The sequence below is a fragment of the Notamacropus eugenii genome, chromosome 2 (assembly GCF_028372415.1).
Source record: "Notamacropus eugenii isolate mMacEug1 chromosome 2, mMacEug1.pri_v2, whole genome shotgun sequence".
NCBI classification, from domain to species: Eukaryota; Metazoa; Chordata; class Mammalia; order Diprotodontia; family Macropodidae; genus Notamacropus; species Notamacropus eugenii.
The window spans coordinates 391680101-391698705 of record NC_092873.1 but is presented as its reverse complement, the minus strand read 5'-3'; the positions used below and the strand labels follow the sequence as shown (position 1 = coordinate 391698705).

General features: G+C 43.4%; 1 protein-coding gene across 1 annotated transcript in view; it reads right to left on the bottom strand.

The window, feature by feature from the left end:
- Nucleotides 1-17971, bottom strand: part of NTPCR (nucleoside-triphosphatase, cancer-related) — a 39266-nt gene extending 21295 nt beyond the window's left edge. Inside the window, exons 1-3 of the mRNA XM_072647500.1 lie at nucleotides 17822-17971; nucleotides 12692-12854; nucleotides 11147-11243 (exon numbers count right to left, since the gene is read on the bottom strand). Of these exons, the coding sequence (XP_072503601.1) occupies nucleotides 11147-11243; nucleotides 12692-12854; nucleotides 17822-17969 (408 nt within the window). The 5' untranslated portion in view covers nucleotides 17970-17971. The remainder of the gene's footprint in view (nucleotides 1-11146; nucleotides 11244-12691; nucleotides 12855-17821) is intronic.
- Between the last annotated feature and the right edge of the window lie 634 nt (nucleotides 17972-18605).

The following is an 18605-nucleotide window of genomic DNA, read 5'->3' as shown; positions in this document are numbered from 1 at the left end:
GTGGATGGAGCTACAGGTCTAGAGTGAGGAAGACCTGAGTTCAAATGCGGCTTCAGATACTTACTAGCCACGTGGCCCTGGGCAAGTCACTTAACCCTGTTGGTCTCAGTTTCCTCATCTATAAAATGAGCTGGAGAAGGAAACAGCAAACCACTCCAGCATTTTTGTCAAGAAAATCCCAAATGGGGGGGCGGAGCCAAGATGGCGGAGTAGAAAGACGCACATACACATAGCTCTGAACCCACAACCCATAGAATGGCTACAGGGAAGTAACTCACGGCGAATTCCGCACCCAGAGGCCACGGAACATTGGAGCGAGGGAGATTTCTGTTCCAGAGAGACCTGCAAACCTCTCGCGGGGGGGTCCTTCGCGCTGCGGACTGGGCACCGGGACTGGGAGCTGAGTGCAGCCCTGCCGTGGCCGCGGCACCGAGAGGAAAAGATCCGAGCAGGCTTCACAGACAGGATCTCCAGCGGCCACGCGGGTCCCTCCACCCACAGAGGGATCTGCAAACCTCTCGCAAAAGGTCCGTCGCGCTGCAGACACAAAGCCCAGCCCAGCCCTGCTGCGGCCACGGCTGCGGCACCGAGAGAAACAGATCCGAGCAGGCTTCAGGGACGGGATCTCCAGCGGCTGCACAAGTCCCTCCACCCACAGGTGACAGGGGTGGGTGAGAGAGTCTCTTTGGCGGGTCGAGAGGGGAGTGGGGTGCCCCCATAATTCAGGCCCCCCCCGGGAGGTAGAAGCTAAGAGGCGGCTGCAGACAGGGGCTCCCCAAGCAGGCGGGAGCCTGAATCCATTGCGGAAGGTCTGCGCATAAACCCCCTGAGGGAACTGAGCCTGAGAGGTGGCCCCGCCCTGATCTCAGCACCAGATCATAATCTCATACTGAATAGCAGCCCTGCCCCCGCCAAAAGCCCTGAGGCTGGAAGCAGCATTTGAATCTCAGACCACAAACACGGGCTGGGAGGATCAGGAGGTGAGGTGGGTGTGAGGAAAATATTCAGAGGTCAAGTCACCGGCTGGGAAAATGCCCAGAAAAGGGAAAAGAAATAAGACTATAGAAGGTTACTTTCTTGGCGAACAGGCATTTCCTCCCTTCCTTTCTGATGAGGAAGAACAATGCTTACCATCAGGCAAAGACACAGAAATCAAGGCTTCTGTGTCCCAGCCCACACAATGGGCTCAGGCCATGGAAGAGCTCAAAAAGAATTTTGAAAATCAAGTTAGAGAGGTGGAGGAAAAGCTGGGAAGAGAAATGAGAGACATGAAGTCAAAGCATGAACAGCAGATCAGCTCCCTGCTAAGGGAGACCCAAAAAAATGTTGAAGAAATTAACACCTTAAAAACTAGCCAAACTCAATTGGCAAAAGAGGTTCAAAAAGCCAATGAGGAGAAGAATGCTTTCAAAAGCAGAATTAGCCAAATGGAAAAGGAGATTCAAAAGCTCACTGAAGAAAATAGTTCTTTCAAAATTAGAATGGCACAGATGGAGGCTAATGACTTTATGCAAAACCAAGAAATCACAGAACAAAGAGAGAAGAATGGAAAAATGGAAGATAATGTGAAATATCTCATTGGAAAAACAACAGACCTGGAAAATAGATCCAGGAGAGACAATTTAAAAATTATGGGACTACCTGAAAGCCACGATCAAAAGAAGAGCCTAGACATCATCCTTCATGAAATTATCAAGGAAAACTGCCCTGAGATTCTAGAACCAGAGGGCAAAATAAATATTCAAGGAATCCACAGAACACCGCCTGAAAGAGATCCAAAAAGAGAAACTCCTAGGAACATTGTGGCCAAATTCCAGAGTTCCCAGGTCAAGGAGAAAATACTGCAGGCAGCTAGAGAGAAACAGTTCAAGTATTGTGGAAATACAATCAGGATAACACAAGATCTAGCAGCCTCTACATTAAGGGATCGAAGGGCATGGAACAGTATATTCCAGAAGTCAAAGGAACTAGGACTAAAACCAAGAATCACCTACCCAGCAAAACTGACTATAATACTTCAGGGGAAAAAATGGTCTTTCAATGAAATAGAGGATTTTCAAGTATTCTTGATGAAAAGACCAGAGCTGAAAAGAAAATTTGACTTTCAAACACAAGAATGAAGAGAACCATGAAAAGGTGAACAGCAAAGTGAAGTCATAAGGCACTTACTAAAGCTGAACTGTTTACATTCCTACATGGAAAGACAATATTTGTAACTCTTGAAACATTTCAGTATCTGGGTACTGGGTGGGATTACACATGCACACACGCTCACATACATAGAGACAGAGTGCACAGAGTGAATTGAATAGGTTGGGATCATATCTTTAAAACAAAATGAAATCAAGCAGTGAGAGAGAAAAATATTGGGAAGAGAAAGGGAGAAATTGAATGGGGCAAATTATCTCTCATAAAAGAGGCAATCAAAAGACTCATTAGTGGAGGGATAAAGAGGGGAGGTGAGGGAAAAACATGAAGTCTACTCTCATCACATTCCACTAAAGAAAAGAATAAAGTGCACACTCATTTTGGTAGGAAAACCTATCTCACAATACAGGAAAGTGGGGGATAAGGGAACAAGCAGGGTGGGGGGGATGATAGAAGGCAGGGCATGAGGAGGAGAGTGCAATTCGAGGTCGACACTCATGGGGAGGGATAGGATCAAAAGAGAATAGAAGTAATGGGGGACAGGATAGGATGGAGGGAAATATAGTTAGTCCTATACAACACAACTATTATGGAAGTCATTTGCAAAACTACACAGATATGGCCTATATTGAATTGCTTGCCTTCCAAAGGGAAGGGGTGGGGAGGGAGGGAGGAAGAGAAGTTGGAACTCAAAGTGTTAGGATCAACTGTCGAGTAATGTTCTTGCCACTAGGAAATAAGAAATACAGGTAAAGAGGTATAGAAAGCTATCTGCCCCTACAGGACAAAAGAGAAGATGGAGACAAGGGCAGAGAGGGATGATAGAAGAGAGAGCAGATTGGTCATAGGGGCAATTAGAATGCTTGGTGTTTGGGGGGGGAGGGGATAAAAGGGGAGAAAATTTGTAACCCAAAATTTTGTGAAAATGAATGTTAAAAGTTAAATAAATAAATTTAATAAAAAAAAAAAAATAAAAAAAAAAATATAAAACAGACATTTTCAGAAAAAAAAAAAAAAAAAAAAAAAGAAAATCCCAAATGGGGTCACAGTGTAGACAACTGAAAAATGACGAAACAACCATGATGCAAACCTTAAAGTACCATACAAATGCTAGGTAATGATACAATTTTAGCATACTATTTTGCAAAGGGACAGAAAAGATCTGCCCAGTAATTCCTGCTATATGAAGCTGGATCATGTAACTGTTAAAGGATAACCGCTGAAAAGAGAAAAATATTCCTTGCTTTGAGAAATATTTTGATGAATTTTCAAACTTTTGATAATTGGTGTTATATATCTGTTTGATTCTTTATTATGAAGTAGTTAGGGTACAAAAGGTATCTGTGGGGTTCAAAAGTGGTTCAAGTCCTGTGCCTGACATAAAATGGCTACGTGCCACTGGACAAATTATTTTAAACCCTCAATACTGAAGGCTTCCCTCTAAAAGAAAAAGTCACAAAGTAATTGCCAACCTGTTTTGGTAAAATGACTTTTCTCAGTGGAAATTCCCTAAGCCAAAGAAATCACAGGTTCAATGAACTTTTTTAATTGCAGTTATTAGATTCAAGGATAAAACAAATTTCCTTTGAGAAACTTTTTAGGGGTTCACTTAGATTTAAGTTTATGGAATGTAGAAGACTGAAGAAGGTCATACAAAGGTATTTGCAAACAGATGATGCTGATGAGAAGTTCTTTCTATCTGTTTGCAAACATTCCAATTCTAGCAGAAGTCATCTTTTTAGGGGAGAGCTAACTATCCTCTTTCTGATCTTAAATTATGCTCATTCTAGACCAAATCATGCTCCAGATGAAGCTCATCTTATGTGTGCCCAGACTTCTCTTTCTATGTGGTTTTCCCTTCTTCTTCGATTGCCTATCCCTAAATTCTACCTAGCACTCTGCTGCTCCCAACCGATGCAAAAACTGAAATACCTACTTAAGGAAAGGATAAGAAAAAAAATTTACTCATAGTAATCTATAAATGACTGAAAAAAAATCACAGGGTTACTCTTCCCAGGGGCATTTGCATAACAACAGGAACACAGAAGGCTTTGGAAAAAGAATGAATCTTTAACGATGTCTCAGGAATTAGAAATATAGTACCAGAAAGATCTCATTTTAACGGTATCACTTATAATAATGGTCCTAAAGAATGGACCTTGAAGAGGAGTAACAACCACGAATTCTTTGTACCTGATTGGTACCTGATTCAGTGGGGTTTCCCAGAGAAAGGGTGAGATGGGAAGACAGTCCCATGTAGCAAAGGGTGGCATGGAAAGACAGAAAGTGTCTTGATCCCTACAAAGTGTCTTGTCAAGACTCCTAAAGTAAGAGAAAGGATCATTAACAAGCAATAATTTGGACAGATTCAGATTTCCCCCTTTTTTATTCTCATTTCAAGACCTCAATCTCTGAAGGCTGTGCTAACCTTCTCCTCTATCCAGACTCTATCCAGATGGGGCAGCCATTGTGCTCTACTGAGGTTTGGGTAGGGATAGATTCTTTGAATAGATTTCCCAAGGCTGGGATTCACTTAAAAGTAAATGACATGATCAAAATTCAGGTCCAGCTCCTCATTGCAATATTCATTCTCTCATTAACTGTTAACCAATCAGAGTTGATTGTCACCCTCAGGAATACCCCTCTTCCAATGGACATATAAGCCATGAACCCACCTGCCATGACTGTCTTTGGCCTAAGAGACAAATGACCAAATGACTGTCCCTTTATTAAAATGTTGGCATTATTAATAAAATGATTAAGTTACCCAGAAGTTATGTCTCCTGGACTTTTTTAGAGGCCACAAAAGTATGGTCTATAGTTATGGATCTGTGCACCCCCTGAAAGAGATAAAGGTCTATAGTGGTTGGAGGACCCAGGAGAGCAGTACCACGGTGAAGGGGCCTAAGGAAGGAAGGGTGGTCACACCACATGGCTAGCATAGGACCATAAGGTATAGGAAAAAGGGTAGAGATATAGGCAGGAAGACTGCTTTGGGGGGAAAAGCACCCCTCTTCCCCCCCCTTCCCCAAAAGATGTCAGTAACCTGGGAAAAATCCCAAATCAACTCACCCTGATTATGGTTCAGCCTATAAAACATGATAGTGAAGTTCACTGCATCTTCCCAGTCTGTCTCACTGCTAACGTTTTTCTACTAACAAAGAGGTTCTACTAACAGCACAGCTTTCAATGCTTATTCTCATAATGCACTGATTAAAGGATAAGCTAAGGAAAAAGGGAAAAGTAATACTCCCTTTGCTATCAATTCTAAAGAACTCCCCACAGAAGCCCCTTCCCCTTCAGAGAGGTATATCCCCTGGAAGCTGATTTCTCTAAAACTGTCTCAAGCCCAGTGGTCTAGAAAAAAATAAGGGGTCAAGTATTAAGAAAATAAATTTCTCTGCACAAGAATACTTTTCTACTTTCTCCCCCAGTCCCGCAATGTTTCTCAATCCTTTGGTAGAATCTATTTCAGAGTCAAAGGCAGTTTCTACTTTCAAAAAAAAAAATAAGGTTTTTTGTTTGTTTTCTGGTAAATTTTGTTCTGATCAAAATAGACTGATGTGAATTTCAAAATGCTATAGTATGTCACTAAGTGGTCTCAATCTAGAATTGTGTCTCTTCTTATTTATGGTTAATTATATTTTTCCCCTAATGCTGAACTATTCTTGCATCCAACTTGATCACAGTGATGATTTTTTTAATCTTACTGTTGTCATTATGCTAATATTATGTTTAAAATTTCTGAATGAACATCCATTAGCAATCTACAGTGTCTATAGTTTTCTGTACTTGATTTATCCTTCCCTGGCTCAAGTATTTATGTTCGATCTATCTCATAAAAAAAGCTTGGTAGAATGTGCTCTTTCTCAATTTTTGAGAATAATTTGTACAGTACATGTATTAATTGTTCCTTAAATGTTTGGTAGAATTCACTGGTAAATATGGTGAATTTTGCCCACACAAGAGTTCCCATCCCCACTTTCCTGTTTTGATAACTCTTTTTAAGCTAATTTAATTGCATTTTTCTGAAACTGGATTGTTTATATAATACCTGTTTCATGTTCTATAAATTGGATACTTTATGTCACTATAAACAATCTTCCATTTCCTTTTAATTCTCAAAGTTGTTGGCATGTAACTATCTAACATAACTAGTAGGACAATAAATTAGGGACCCAGGCTTGGCATAAGAAAGACCCACATGTGACAAATGCTCATTGCCCAGGCAATGGTCTCAAGACTCCGGGTTGCAGATAATCTACGTAAGGAATTTCCTTACAAAGATTTTATACCAGTGAAATCACAGGTCCAGGATAAAAAATATTTGTACATAGGAAGTTCTGATATTCCTTGTCTGCTATTACTTTAACCTTGTTGATTTTTTATTTTAGTCATCTGATATTCCTCCCTCTTCCTTTAGATTAGATTAAATTAGTAAAAGTTTCTTGATTATGTCAGTCTTTTCAAAGAAACAGATTTTAGTTTTGTTTACCAGTTCTACAGTAATCTTCCACCTCCCCTCTGGTCCTCCCCCCCACAATCTATTTATTTCTTATCTAATTCTTGGGAATCTCTTTTGGCAGTGGTTTCATATAAAAAACAGACTGGAACAGAAGACTTGAGTTCAAACCCTGACTCTGCTACGACCTTTGTAACTTTGAATAAATCACCTAACCTCCCTGGGCTTCAGTTTCCACCTATATAAAATGAGGGAGTCATATCAGCTGACTTCTGACGTCCTTTCCAAGTCTAAATCTGTCAGTATATCTTTTGTGATTATTTTGGGTTTATCTGTGGCTTTTCTAGTTTTTTAAACTGTCTACTTAGTTTCATATGTCCTCCTTTCTTCTATTTTGTTAATTTTACATTGTTTCCCTTCCACAGACCTACGATCAAATATTCCTTGACCTTCAGAATACTGTCATACATTGGCATAATATTAGCCAGCATTTATACAGAACTTTCAAGGTTTGCAAAACACTGCACATATGTTTTTTCATTTGATCTTCACCACCTGAGAGGGGGGAGGAGAGAGGGAAGAACACTGTTATTATTCCCATTTTACAAAAGAGAAAACTGAGGCTCAGGCTTGCTAAGGGTCATACTGCTTTGACTGGGATAGAATCTGAACTCAGTTTTTACTAAGTCCAACACTCTTAACGATTGCCTACGTAAATTATTATCATTATTAATCCACTTTATGATCCATTGCCTTTATCAGGTCAGTTATTACATCACCATGATACCTGAGGTTAGTATGCTCCCTATAATCTGGTAACAACCCAAGTTTCCTCACTTTAGGGCAGCTAGGTGGTGCTTGGCATTAGAAGACTCATCTCCTTGAGTTCAAATCTGCCCTTGGGCATTTACTAGCTCTGTGACCCTGGGCAAGTCACTCAACCTCATTTGCCTCAGTTTCCTCATCTGTAAAATGAGCTAGAGAAGGAAATGGCAAACCACTCCAGGATCTTTGCCACAAAAACCCCAAACAGGATCACAAAGAGTCAGACATGACCGAAAAACAACTAAATAGCAACAAACTTCTGACTTTAGTCGTCTTTCCACCAACCAAATTGACTCTCAGAAAACGTAAAATCTATAGTTAGCTCCCTGTATTAATGGATAATAAGACATGTATCTGGAAATGATTAAATTTCAAATCTCAAATGTTTATTTTATGATGATTGTATTAAAAAAGGTTCAATATCATCAGAAATGCTGTTTTCTGACATCTGATTTGATATAAAAAATTTTCCAATGTGACCCCACTCTCACATCAATGGATTAAAAGAGAACCTTTGTCTGCAGCAAAAGAAATGATCTCCTTCCCCTTCACCCACCCAACTCTGCCCCCAAAATTCTACGGAACAACAAAGTCCAAGACTTTCACTGTGCAGGTCTTGGTATGATAAGCCTGAGTTACTGAGGAATCTTTAATGCTGAGCACCACTGCCACAAAATTCTACCTAACATGTCACATTCCAGCTTAAATATCCTCTCCCCAAATCAGATTTCTCCAGGCTTCAATTTGCTTAGCTGAACTGGCAGCATTCTGAATTCTTTCTATTTCGCCATCTTGGTTTTCTCCCCATCTTTTCCTACAGTGCCCCCAAAATACATTCTCTCTTACTTAAGAGCAGATGGAAAACAAATGATTCACAAGTTATTCAAGCCAGGAAGCAGAGAGTTAAGGCTTTTAAACCGGAAGCCTATATCTCCCTAATATTCTGAGAGGTTGTGTTACATAATCAAGATAGAAGTGGACAGGAGAACTTTTGAATTGTTTCCTAAATGATTCAAGCTCTTTACTCAGATTGGAAAATGACTTCCTATGCAACCTTACAGATCAATATAAAAAATTTACAAGGCCACTTTTCTATTAGGCTCTACAGTGTGTACGCACCTTAAGTAAAGTAAATAAAAATCAGTTTGCTTCTCTACTGCTCTAGGGACAGATGTGTGGTCCAACAAGTATCAGTCTTAACTTGAAATTTCTTAAGCTCACAGAATCACAGATTTAGAACTCCAAGTTCCCTTGATTCACTGGTCCAAAACCCACAGATGAGGAAACTGAAGCTTGGAGATGCAGTGACCTGCCCAGGTCATACAATTAATAAAGCATCATAGCTAGGATTCAAACTCAAGATCTTTGACTATAAATCTTAAAAAGCATTCTTTGTACTATATCATATTCATTTCCTTTTTGGTTTTGTTTTGAATTTCTCTCTGATCATGGGGACTGTGTGTGTGTGTGTGTGTGTGTGTGTGTGTGTGTGTGTATACGTGTGTGTGTTTATGTGTGTGTGTCTGTGTGTGCCTGTGTGTCCATGTGCGTGCGTGCGTGCGTGCGTGCGTGTGTGTGTGTGTGTGTGTGTGTGTGTGTGATGAGGGAAGGTCTCTAGCCCAAAAGGACAACCTGATAAATGAATTTAGTTCTTGTTACTCCGAGGCTCTACTTTTCCCATTCAGGCATGAAGTGAGCGCCTTTCTACTATGAAAATGCATCCCTGTTTTTCCATACTTCTGCTGAATCCATTCATTATACTTGGAAGATAATTCTTCTGCTAAGATTCAACCTATACTCACAAATTAGCAATTCATACCCCTCGTTTCACAAGATTCCAAGATCTCTCTTTCTAAAGATGAGCCAATTCAATTCTCAAACAAAATTCAAATTTCATTCCCTTTCATTTAAAAAGTGTAAAAAATATGAATCCTTGATACCCTGTGACATTTCTCATGTTAGGGAAGACACAGTAAGAAAGTAGATAAAGAATATATACATCTCAACAAACAAGGAGAGAAGACCATAAACTCCCCAAAAGATCACTTTCCTTAAGGCCGTCTAAGGCAATACCTACAGCAAATCAAAAAAAAAGAAAAAGGAAGAAGAATTATTGAATATATTGAATTCTCAAGAAGAATGGAGCCCTTGTGATGTCAATGAATAACCTGTTCACAGAAATTAAATATCCTAAATCAATGTAAAACCTTCCTTCGACACTGCAATACTTTCTACTTTCCTATACTGCTAAGGTTGTAGACATGGTCCAGACTTCCTCCCACTACTTCCTCATAATTTCTCTCTTCAAGCCCTTTTCTGGCTTCTTGCTCAACTGCTCTACTCAAACTCAGTTCTCCAAGGCCACCACCATTAAATCCAATGGTCATTCTTCAGCCCTCATCTTCCTCTACTTCTCTGCAAGGACTTGGTGGTATTGAGATACCCTCTCCTCTCTCTCCATCCATTTCTGTCATATTGCTCTCTTAAATCTCATCATCTGACCAATTTGTCTTAACAATGTTGTCATTCTCTTTACTTCTCCTAAATGTGGATGTTCTCTAAAGCTCTGTCCTTGGCATTCTTCTTTCTCTACATTCTCTCCAACACTGATGCCAGGCGCTCACATGACACCAATTACCAGTGGTACAGAGACAATTCCCAAACCTATAGATCCTGCCCCAATCTTTCCTGTTCATCCCAAATCTCCATCTGTTCAAAGACTATCTTTATCTGAATGACCCATTGGTACCCCAACATGTTGAAAACTTACTCTTCTATCTTGTCTTTCTCCCCTAAACGTGCTTTCTCCCAACTTCCTCACTTCTGTTGTTGTGACCACACTATTCTCTCACTTACCCAAGGCTCAAAAGGCTCAGTCATTTCTAATACTTCCTGATCCCTCACCCCTCATATCAAATCAGTTACCAAGGCTTGCTAATTTTACATCCACTCTATATCTTTTATCTGTCCTTTCCTATGCACTAGCAGGGCTACCATCACAATTTAGACCCTGAGGGTTTCTACCTTGGACTACCATAATGGTTTAACTGTTCCTTCATCCAATTCCTCCCCAACCAGACCATCTCCAACAAAATGACAACAGCAGCAACTAAAACCTTTTCCAATGCCTCCGTCCAACTAAGTGCCCTGCTCAAAAAACCTCAGCGGCTCCCTATTGTCTGTGAAATAAAATACAAATTTTGTAGTCAGGCATTTGATGTCCTCCACAATGTGGTTTCATCCTATTTTTCCAGCAAGAAGCAACTTGTCAGACCAATGGGAGTAAAGAAATGCTATTTTCAAAACAATTCAAATTCTGGCAGTGCCACTTACCAGCTTTGGAACCTTAAACAAGTTACTTTACCCACTCTGAGCCTCAGTTTCCTCAACTGTAAAATGTAGGGGTACAGTGCCTCCAAGGTCCCTTCCAGCTCTATTCAAGGCTGAATAAAGTGTTGTAAAATGGAAAGAAGTGGCTCATTTGCATATAAATGAAGGCAAATAATTGTTTGAACTCTGGAGATTAAGTCCTAGGGGCTTATTTAATAATAGTACCTGATTGCTAATCAGTCAACTGGCCAAGATGCCATAAAGAGTAAAACTGACCTTCCATGAATCAGAAAAAACTACTCTGGTCAGAAGATCGGTCAGGCCTTCCCCGGAAGACAATGGAGAGAGATTGGGGGAGAGATGATTTAAGTTAATACTCACGTTTTTCAACACTGGAAGAGCTAACTGCTCAAAAGAAAGAAGGTCGACCACATACTGCCCCACTCGGTATTCACGTCTTCCAGCCGGAGGCTCTGACCTAAATGTAAAAAACAGGTTGTTCTGAATCCCATCAGTTTCCTCTGTGGATGTCTCCTTTTCAGCTACATCCCTGGGGTTTTCCCTTCTCAAGGACTGAATCATCCCTAAACTGGTGGCTTGCAGTGAGAGCTGCATGCCACCCACTCTCCTGAACACAGACAGTGCTTCGGGGGACTGGCCAGGAGGCCCAGGATCGAGTCTTGATGTCAGAAGGGACTTTGACAGGTTATGTATGTCACCCTACTGACTCTGGTATCATATTCTGTATTTCTTTTTCAATCTTTCAATAAGCATTTATTAGGCTCCTAGTATGTACCAGGCACTAGAGACACAAAGATAAAAATACAATCCTTACATTACAGCACTGGGAAATAATTCACTTGATCCTCACAGTCCTGTGAGGTAGGTCCTGTTATTAACTCCATTTAACAGATGAGGAAACTGAGGTTTGGAGACTTACCCTAACTAATGCACATCTAAGCCAGGTCTTCCTGTTTCCAAGTCCAGTGCATTATTTATTCTTTGTTCATCTAGAGGTTTATATTAGAGACAGCTAGAGTGCTGAACATGGAGTCAGTCAGGATGTCCTGAGTTCAAATCTGGCCTCAGACTCCGACTAGCTGTGTGATCTTGGGCAAGTCACTTTACCTCTCTTTGACTCAGTTTCTTCAACTGTAAAATGGGAATAAAAACACTTACCTCACAAGGTTATTTCAAGCATCAAATGAAATATTTGTAAAAACATTTTGCCGAACACATGATAGGTGCTTAATAAATATTTTTTTCCTCCCTCCCTCCCTCCCCAATGTAAGGAATGTAAGTTCCTACAATGCAGGGACTTTCGTCATAATTACATTGCTATCCCCAAAACCTAGCACAATGCCTGGCATACTGTAGGTGTTTAATGAATGTTTAATGTGTCTGATTCCTCAGCCCGAAGTGATCTCATTTCTCCCTCCTTAACTAAAGAGCACTTTGCTGGAAGTTCTTCTAGTATTTTCACATTTTACTTTAATTAGAATTACATATATATTATCTACAAGGATAATATTTTTGGCAACTCTACCAAGACAGGAGTATTTTTCTCTTCTTTATACTTCTCACAACACAGCACAATGTCTGGAGGAATTCAATAAATATTTGCAGAATTAAACTGATTTCAAAACCTATTTCTACATTTTCATTTTCTCTGGAAAAATGCCCAAGGTCTGCACCAAAAGATCCAGATTCCATTCACTCAGCTCCCAAAACTCTACACCTTTTAAACACTATGCCCATATATGAAAAGGAAGACTACAGGAGAAAGCCTTTAATCTGAGGAGGACACCCAAAATATTTTAGAAATTGTTCACAGAGCAAAAGCTTCCATTACATCAGAATCGAAAGTCTACCAAAATGTTAAAAAGAGCACAAGAGGAAGAACCCCCACAATTTAAACATCAGTACCCAACTCTAGACAAAGGCCCCCTTGATCCAGACAACGTGACCACATCAAATCCTACTCTTCTCCCGCCTTGTCTGACTTCTTCGGTATAAAATCCATCAACAGGCACACCCAGCGATCTGAGAGCATCACTGGCTTTCTGGATGAGTGTTGTTTTTCCAACCCCTAAAAGAAAAAATAAGCATCCATGAATAAGGCCAGGAGTACTGCAGCTTATAAGTACCAGAGCTTACAAGATCCAGAGTGGCAATCATGCTCAACACTGTATCAATGCATCCTGTGAATGTTAATTTTAATTCTTATTGCACCAGGTGTGAAAACTTTTTAATCTCAAATGGAAACAAGAATCAAAATCTATGGATTCTAAACTTTCTTTTTACATCCTGGAGCATGCCTGATTTTGCAGCACATGGTCTCACAGCCCATTCGAGGTAACAAAAGGGGCTTTGATGTTAATCTCCTCTGGCAATTTCCATCCTATGGAACAAGCCTTAGTTTTAGCAGACAGAAGACTTGGATTGACTCATTTTCCCATCTAGGAAGCAAAACCAAGAAGCCTAGACCAAAGGCCTTAGTCCAGGGGTGAGGAACCTGCAGCTCTGAGGACACATGTGACCTCAGGGCTGCTGCAGTTTCCCTGCCTCTGCATTAGTCAATGCAAAAAAGACTTGGATTTCTTGGTCACAACACTAGAAGTACAGGAAAAAAATTTATTCTGACTAAGGACCATGGAGTTTGTGTCCTTCTCACTTGTTAGTTGCCCCAGACATCTGAATGCACGTTATAACCCGCCATTAAAAGAGGGATCCTTGAAAACAGGGGCTACTCCAATTCTGTCTCTGCAAGCCTATCGAAATGCCTTGCCTTCAGCAGGTAACTGTAGTGCATTAAACTGAGTTCCCAACTTAAGGAGACAAAGCCTCTTGAGAACACTAATTTTCAACAGTCCCTCCTTCTGCATGCTCCCCACCACTGCCTTGTACACTGAGGATACCAAGCCCCCACCCCCTACTTCTATGCCTTCCTCTGAGTCCCTTAATCCCATGGTATCCAAGAGATACTCTATCTTCTGGCCCTCTGGCCCATTCCTACAGTGTGTGGAATGTAACAAGCTAGTTCATATTACCATCTGCTGTGCTAGGAGAACAATGAGTACTAAGGGGTCACATAGTATCTTGCAACATTTAAATTTTACTTTCCGGACGCATCAAGACCTAACGGAGTGATTCATCATTCTGGCCAAGTCTATTGAGAAGACATGAGCTACAAAGCACATACTGGATCACGAGTTAAACACCTGATTTCTAATATCAATACTTATACTTTTAACTGAGTAGCCTTGTTCAAGTCATCTACAAAATACTTAGAAATATCAGCTATTATTCTTTTTTATCTCTGAGTTAGTTTTCTTCTCTGTAACACTGGGATAATATTCTTTGCACTATCTACCTAACTCATAAGACAGTGCTCTGTGAATTTTTAAAAACACTATACATATGGCAAGCTATTTTTATTTTATTGATTTATTTTAATTATAGTTGATATTACACATCTCTAATAATATCAATCAGGTGACTATCTATTCTGCAAAAATACAGGGTTAGTCCAAATTCCTCAAAAACATCTTTGTTTCCCTGAAAGCATTTATGATCAAGGTAGAACCATCTAATTTTATATGTCCTTTATATTAGGGTTGGACCTCCTGATTCCACCCTAATATCCCAAAAGGACTGAGGATGCTTAAACATGAAAAACAACATGCAAGGGTTCGAGTACCTCAAAGAATTTGAAAAAAATATTTTCTGGTAAAAGGGCCATTTTAGGAGTCAGAAACCTAAGCTTTAATTCTGGTTTTAATCCTAAATGAGTGTCACTTAGGTTATCTCCCTTAAATACTTCTGTGCCTTACTTTTCCTATATAAATGGCTATACTATAAAGTATGTTTCTCAGAGATGTCACCAGGAAAAGATAACATACTGTTATGTTAACGTGCTTTTAAAGTTTTACTGTGTCCAGGAAAAGAGGAAAAAAAGTCTTCTTCCCCCTGATAAAACATAGCTCTTCTGATTTTATGACCCCTAACTCTGGCTTACTGAAGCGAGCTATTATTATCATAACAGATCTACTGAGTGAGTAGTCGGAGGGATCTAAAGGCTAGATTGGGAAGTGAACCTAATATAATAACTCCTTGAAGGGAATATCTTTTTTTCATGTTTGCATCTTCAATGTCTAACACATATAAAAGTGCTTACTCAATAAATGTCCACTGAATTGAAATGAAATCTATGGGGAAATGTGTAGGGAAACTTTAGAATATAATCCATTTGGAAGCTGGAGAACTGCCTGTAATTTGTATTTAAATGTTTGTGATTGCTTTCCTCTAGGTTCTTTTTAAATTTTAAACTCAAATTCAGCTTTTGCTATACGGGCAATAAACGATAGAAATAATCATTTATGGTAGAAAGGATTTTATCTGAAAAAATGCCAGAGAATAGCAGTTCTGCTAAGCAATGGAGAGAGGAATAGTGGGTCCAAGAGGCCTGTAGCATATGATGACATGTCCACATAAGTGGCCTAAGGCATTTTCAAGAACACCTATCATAACAGATGGACAGTCTGAATGGCACACTGGTACTCAGGAAGTATTTTAGATAAAAAACAAACAAACCTAGGGAACCATCTCATGCCTTGGGAGGATGCTCCTTGGAGATTTTTATAAAGAGACATACAAGAAACACAGGAGAAAACTTCATAGAAAATCAGAAACTGCACCAGGTGAAGTATTAGGAAGTAACACTAAGCTCACTGATCCATTGAACCATTTTAGTCAAATGGTGTTCATTTCTTAGACCCACTGGGCAAAATAAGTGATAAAGAAAGAAAACAATTTCTTCATAGCAATCAGACTATTTGAGATCATAGGGACCTTGGAGTTCATTCACTCAATCCACCCCAATTCTATTAGAGGTCAAGAAACTGTGGCTCAAAAGGAATGAAGTCACATAGCTGGGCCAGGATTCCAACCCAGGTCTTCTGGCTCAAAATCAACAGAACAAGCTTTTAAGCTCCTACTATGTGCTAGGCACTCTGTGTGTATGTATGTGTAAATGTGTGTGTGTGTGTGTGTTGGGGGCGATGGGTTTGCAAAGAAAAACCAAAAAAAGTCTCCCTGCACGAAAGGAGCATACATTCTAACGGATGAGATGTCTCCTCCTCATCCTTCTCTGTGTGTCTCTCTCCCCATCTCTTTTACACACACACACACACACAAACAAACACACACACACACACACACACACACACACACACACACACACACACACACACGACAAACCACTCCAGCATCTTTGGCAAGAAAACCCCACAGACAAGTCAAAGAGGTCACGAAGAGTTTGACACAACTGAACTACACACACAAACCTGTGTATGTACTGTGTGTGTGCATGCACACACCTTTCTATCACCTAGTCCCATAGAGACCACAACCACCAGATTGTAATGCTGCCTGGCAATCTCACCACTCAAATGAGATGCTTATCACAAGGCCTGGCATGCAGCCTTTGCCTTCCATGCTCCCACTCTGGGTCCTGTATCTGCTCTTGCTGCCGCGTCCCGTGGGCATCCTGCCCTTGTGGGATACTGAGAGGGTCCGGTACAGGGCACTGACTCCGCCCCCCCCCCCCCAGGCCAGCTCCTTCCTGCGGTCCAGGCTTGGCAGCCAAGAGCGCTCCGGGCTCAGGTGCCCGCTCCGGGCTCAGGTGCCCGGCCCGGGCCGCCGAGGCTGCACAGACATTCCTGTAGCCCCTCTAAGGTCTGCAGGGCACTTTACAGGTACTATCAGTTTGTTCGCCCACCGACCCCGGGGGACAGCGGTTATCAGGATGCCCATGTTACAAACAAGGAAACCGAGGCAGATGGCGACTGGCGACCGCCCGGGGTCACCCGGCTAGGAAGGTCCGTGGTCGGGCCTCCCGCCTCCAGGACCACGTAGCTGGACCCAGCTCACTGTCGGGGAACTGATTTAAAAGCAACCACCGTTAATGGCTTAATTATCTGGCCTCGTCACTCCAGCCTCCCCCGCCCCCCAAGTCAGAGCCAGAAGTGGAGGTAAATGAGGGGCTGTCCTGCAGCCGGGGCAGGGCCGGGAGAGGAGCCCCCACACTGCAGGCTGCCCGGGGGGAGGGGGAGAGGAGACCCCACACTGCAGGCTGCCCGGGGGGAGGGGGAGAGGAGCCCCCCCCCACTGCAGGCTGCCCGGAGGGAGGGGGAGAGGAGCCCCCACACTGCAGGCTGCCCGGGGGGAGGGGGAGACGAGCCCCCACACTGCAGGCTGCCCGGGGGGAGGGGGAGACGAGCCCCCACACTGCAGGCTGCCCGGGGGGAGGGGGAGACGAGCCCCCACACTGCAGGCTGCCCGGGGGGAGGGGGAGAGGAGCCCCCACACTGCAGGCTGCCCGGAGGGAGGGGGAGAGGAGCCCCCACACTGCAGGCTGCCCGGGGGGAGGGGGAGACGAGCCCCCACACTGCAGGCTGCCCGGGGGGAGGGGGAGAGGAGCCCCCACACTGCAGGCTGCCCGGGGGGAGGGGGAGACGAGCCCCCACACTGCAGGCTGCCCGGGGGGAGGGGGAGACGAGCCCCCACACTGCAGGCTGCCCGGGGGGAGGGGGAGACGAGCCCCCACACTGCAGGCTGCCCGGGGGGAGGGGGAGAGGAGCCCCCACACTGCAGGCTGCCCGGGGGGAGGGGGAGACGAGCCCCCACACTGCAGGCTGCCCGGGGGGAGGGGGAGACGAGCCCCCACACTGCAGGCTGCCCGGGGGGAGGGGGAGAGGAGCCCCCACACTGCAGGCTGCCCGGGGGGAGGGGGAGACGAGCCCCCACACTGCAGGCTGCCCGGGGGGAGGGGGAGAGGAGCCCCCACACTGCAGGCTGCCCGGGGGCAGGGAGGGTGGGGACGCCCCGGGGGAGGCGCGTTCCCGGCAGGGCCCGGGGAGGACGGCGGGCGGGCCCACGGCCGAACCTCCCTTCCACGTCTCCAGCGGCCCGAGGCTGCCATCAGAACTTAGGGGCACCAGGACAGGTGGCGAGGGCACCTGGAGGGCGCCTGGGCCACCGCGCTTGCTGCTTTACCTGGCGGCCCCGTTAAGAACACGTGTTTGCTCATGCTGAGGGCTGGGGTGCTCAGATCCTCCCTCTGAGCCTGAGCCACCTCCGGCTCCACCTCCTTCTCTTCCGTTTCCCCTCCCTTCCGCCCCCCGGGAGGGCGGGCGTTGCGCATGCTCTGTGCCCCTGCGCTTTCGCCCCCTGAGTTCTAGGGCCTGAGTTGCCCTGGCAGAGGGGAGAGCCTCATCCTGCCGGGAGCGGGCTGCAGGTCAGCCGAAGGGGGAGTTAGTGCCATGCGTCTGAAATGGCATTTCTGGTGGGGCTTGCTGGGCACGCAGGCCATGGTAGGGAAAAGCTAAGGGTAACAGAATACCTACCCTTTCTTAAGCACCTGCTGCGTGCCAAGCCCTGGCCAAGCCCTTTCCAGACATGACCTTTGATCCTTGTAAGGCCCTTGGGAGGTGGGTGCTATTAAAATCTCCGTTTTGCAGTTGAGGAAACTGAGGCAAACAGAAGTTAAATGACTTGCTTAAGGGAACACAGTCCTAAATGAATTTGAGACTGGATTTGAGAGTTTTCCTCACCGCAGGCGCACTGTACCACCTAGCTGCCTCAGCTATGCAGCTGAACACTGGTTTGGTGAGACCCTCTCCCATATTAAAAACTTTATAATGACCCTTTTTGACAGGGGTGATTTACCCTGTGCATGACTAGCACAGTGCCTGGCACTGATTTATTGATTTATTGAAACATTGATTTATTGATTAATTGCTGTGAAGCTCTTATGTCTCCCCTTGATAGACCTGGGACT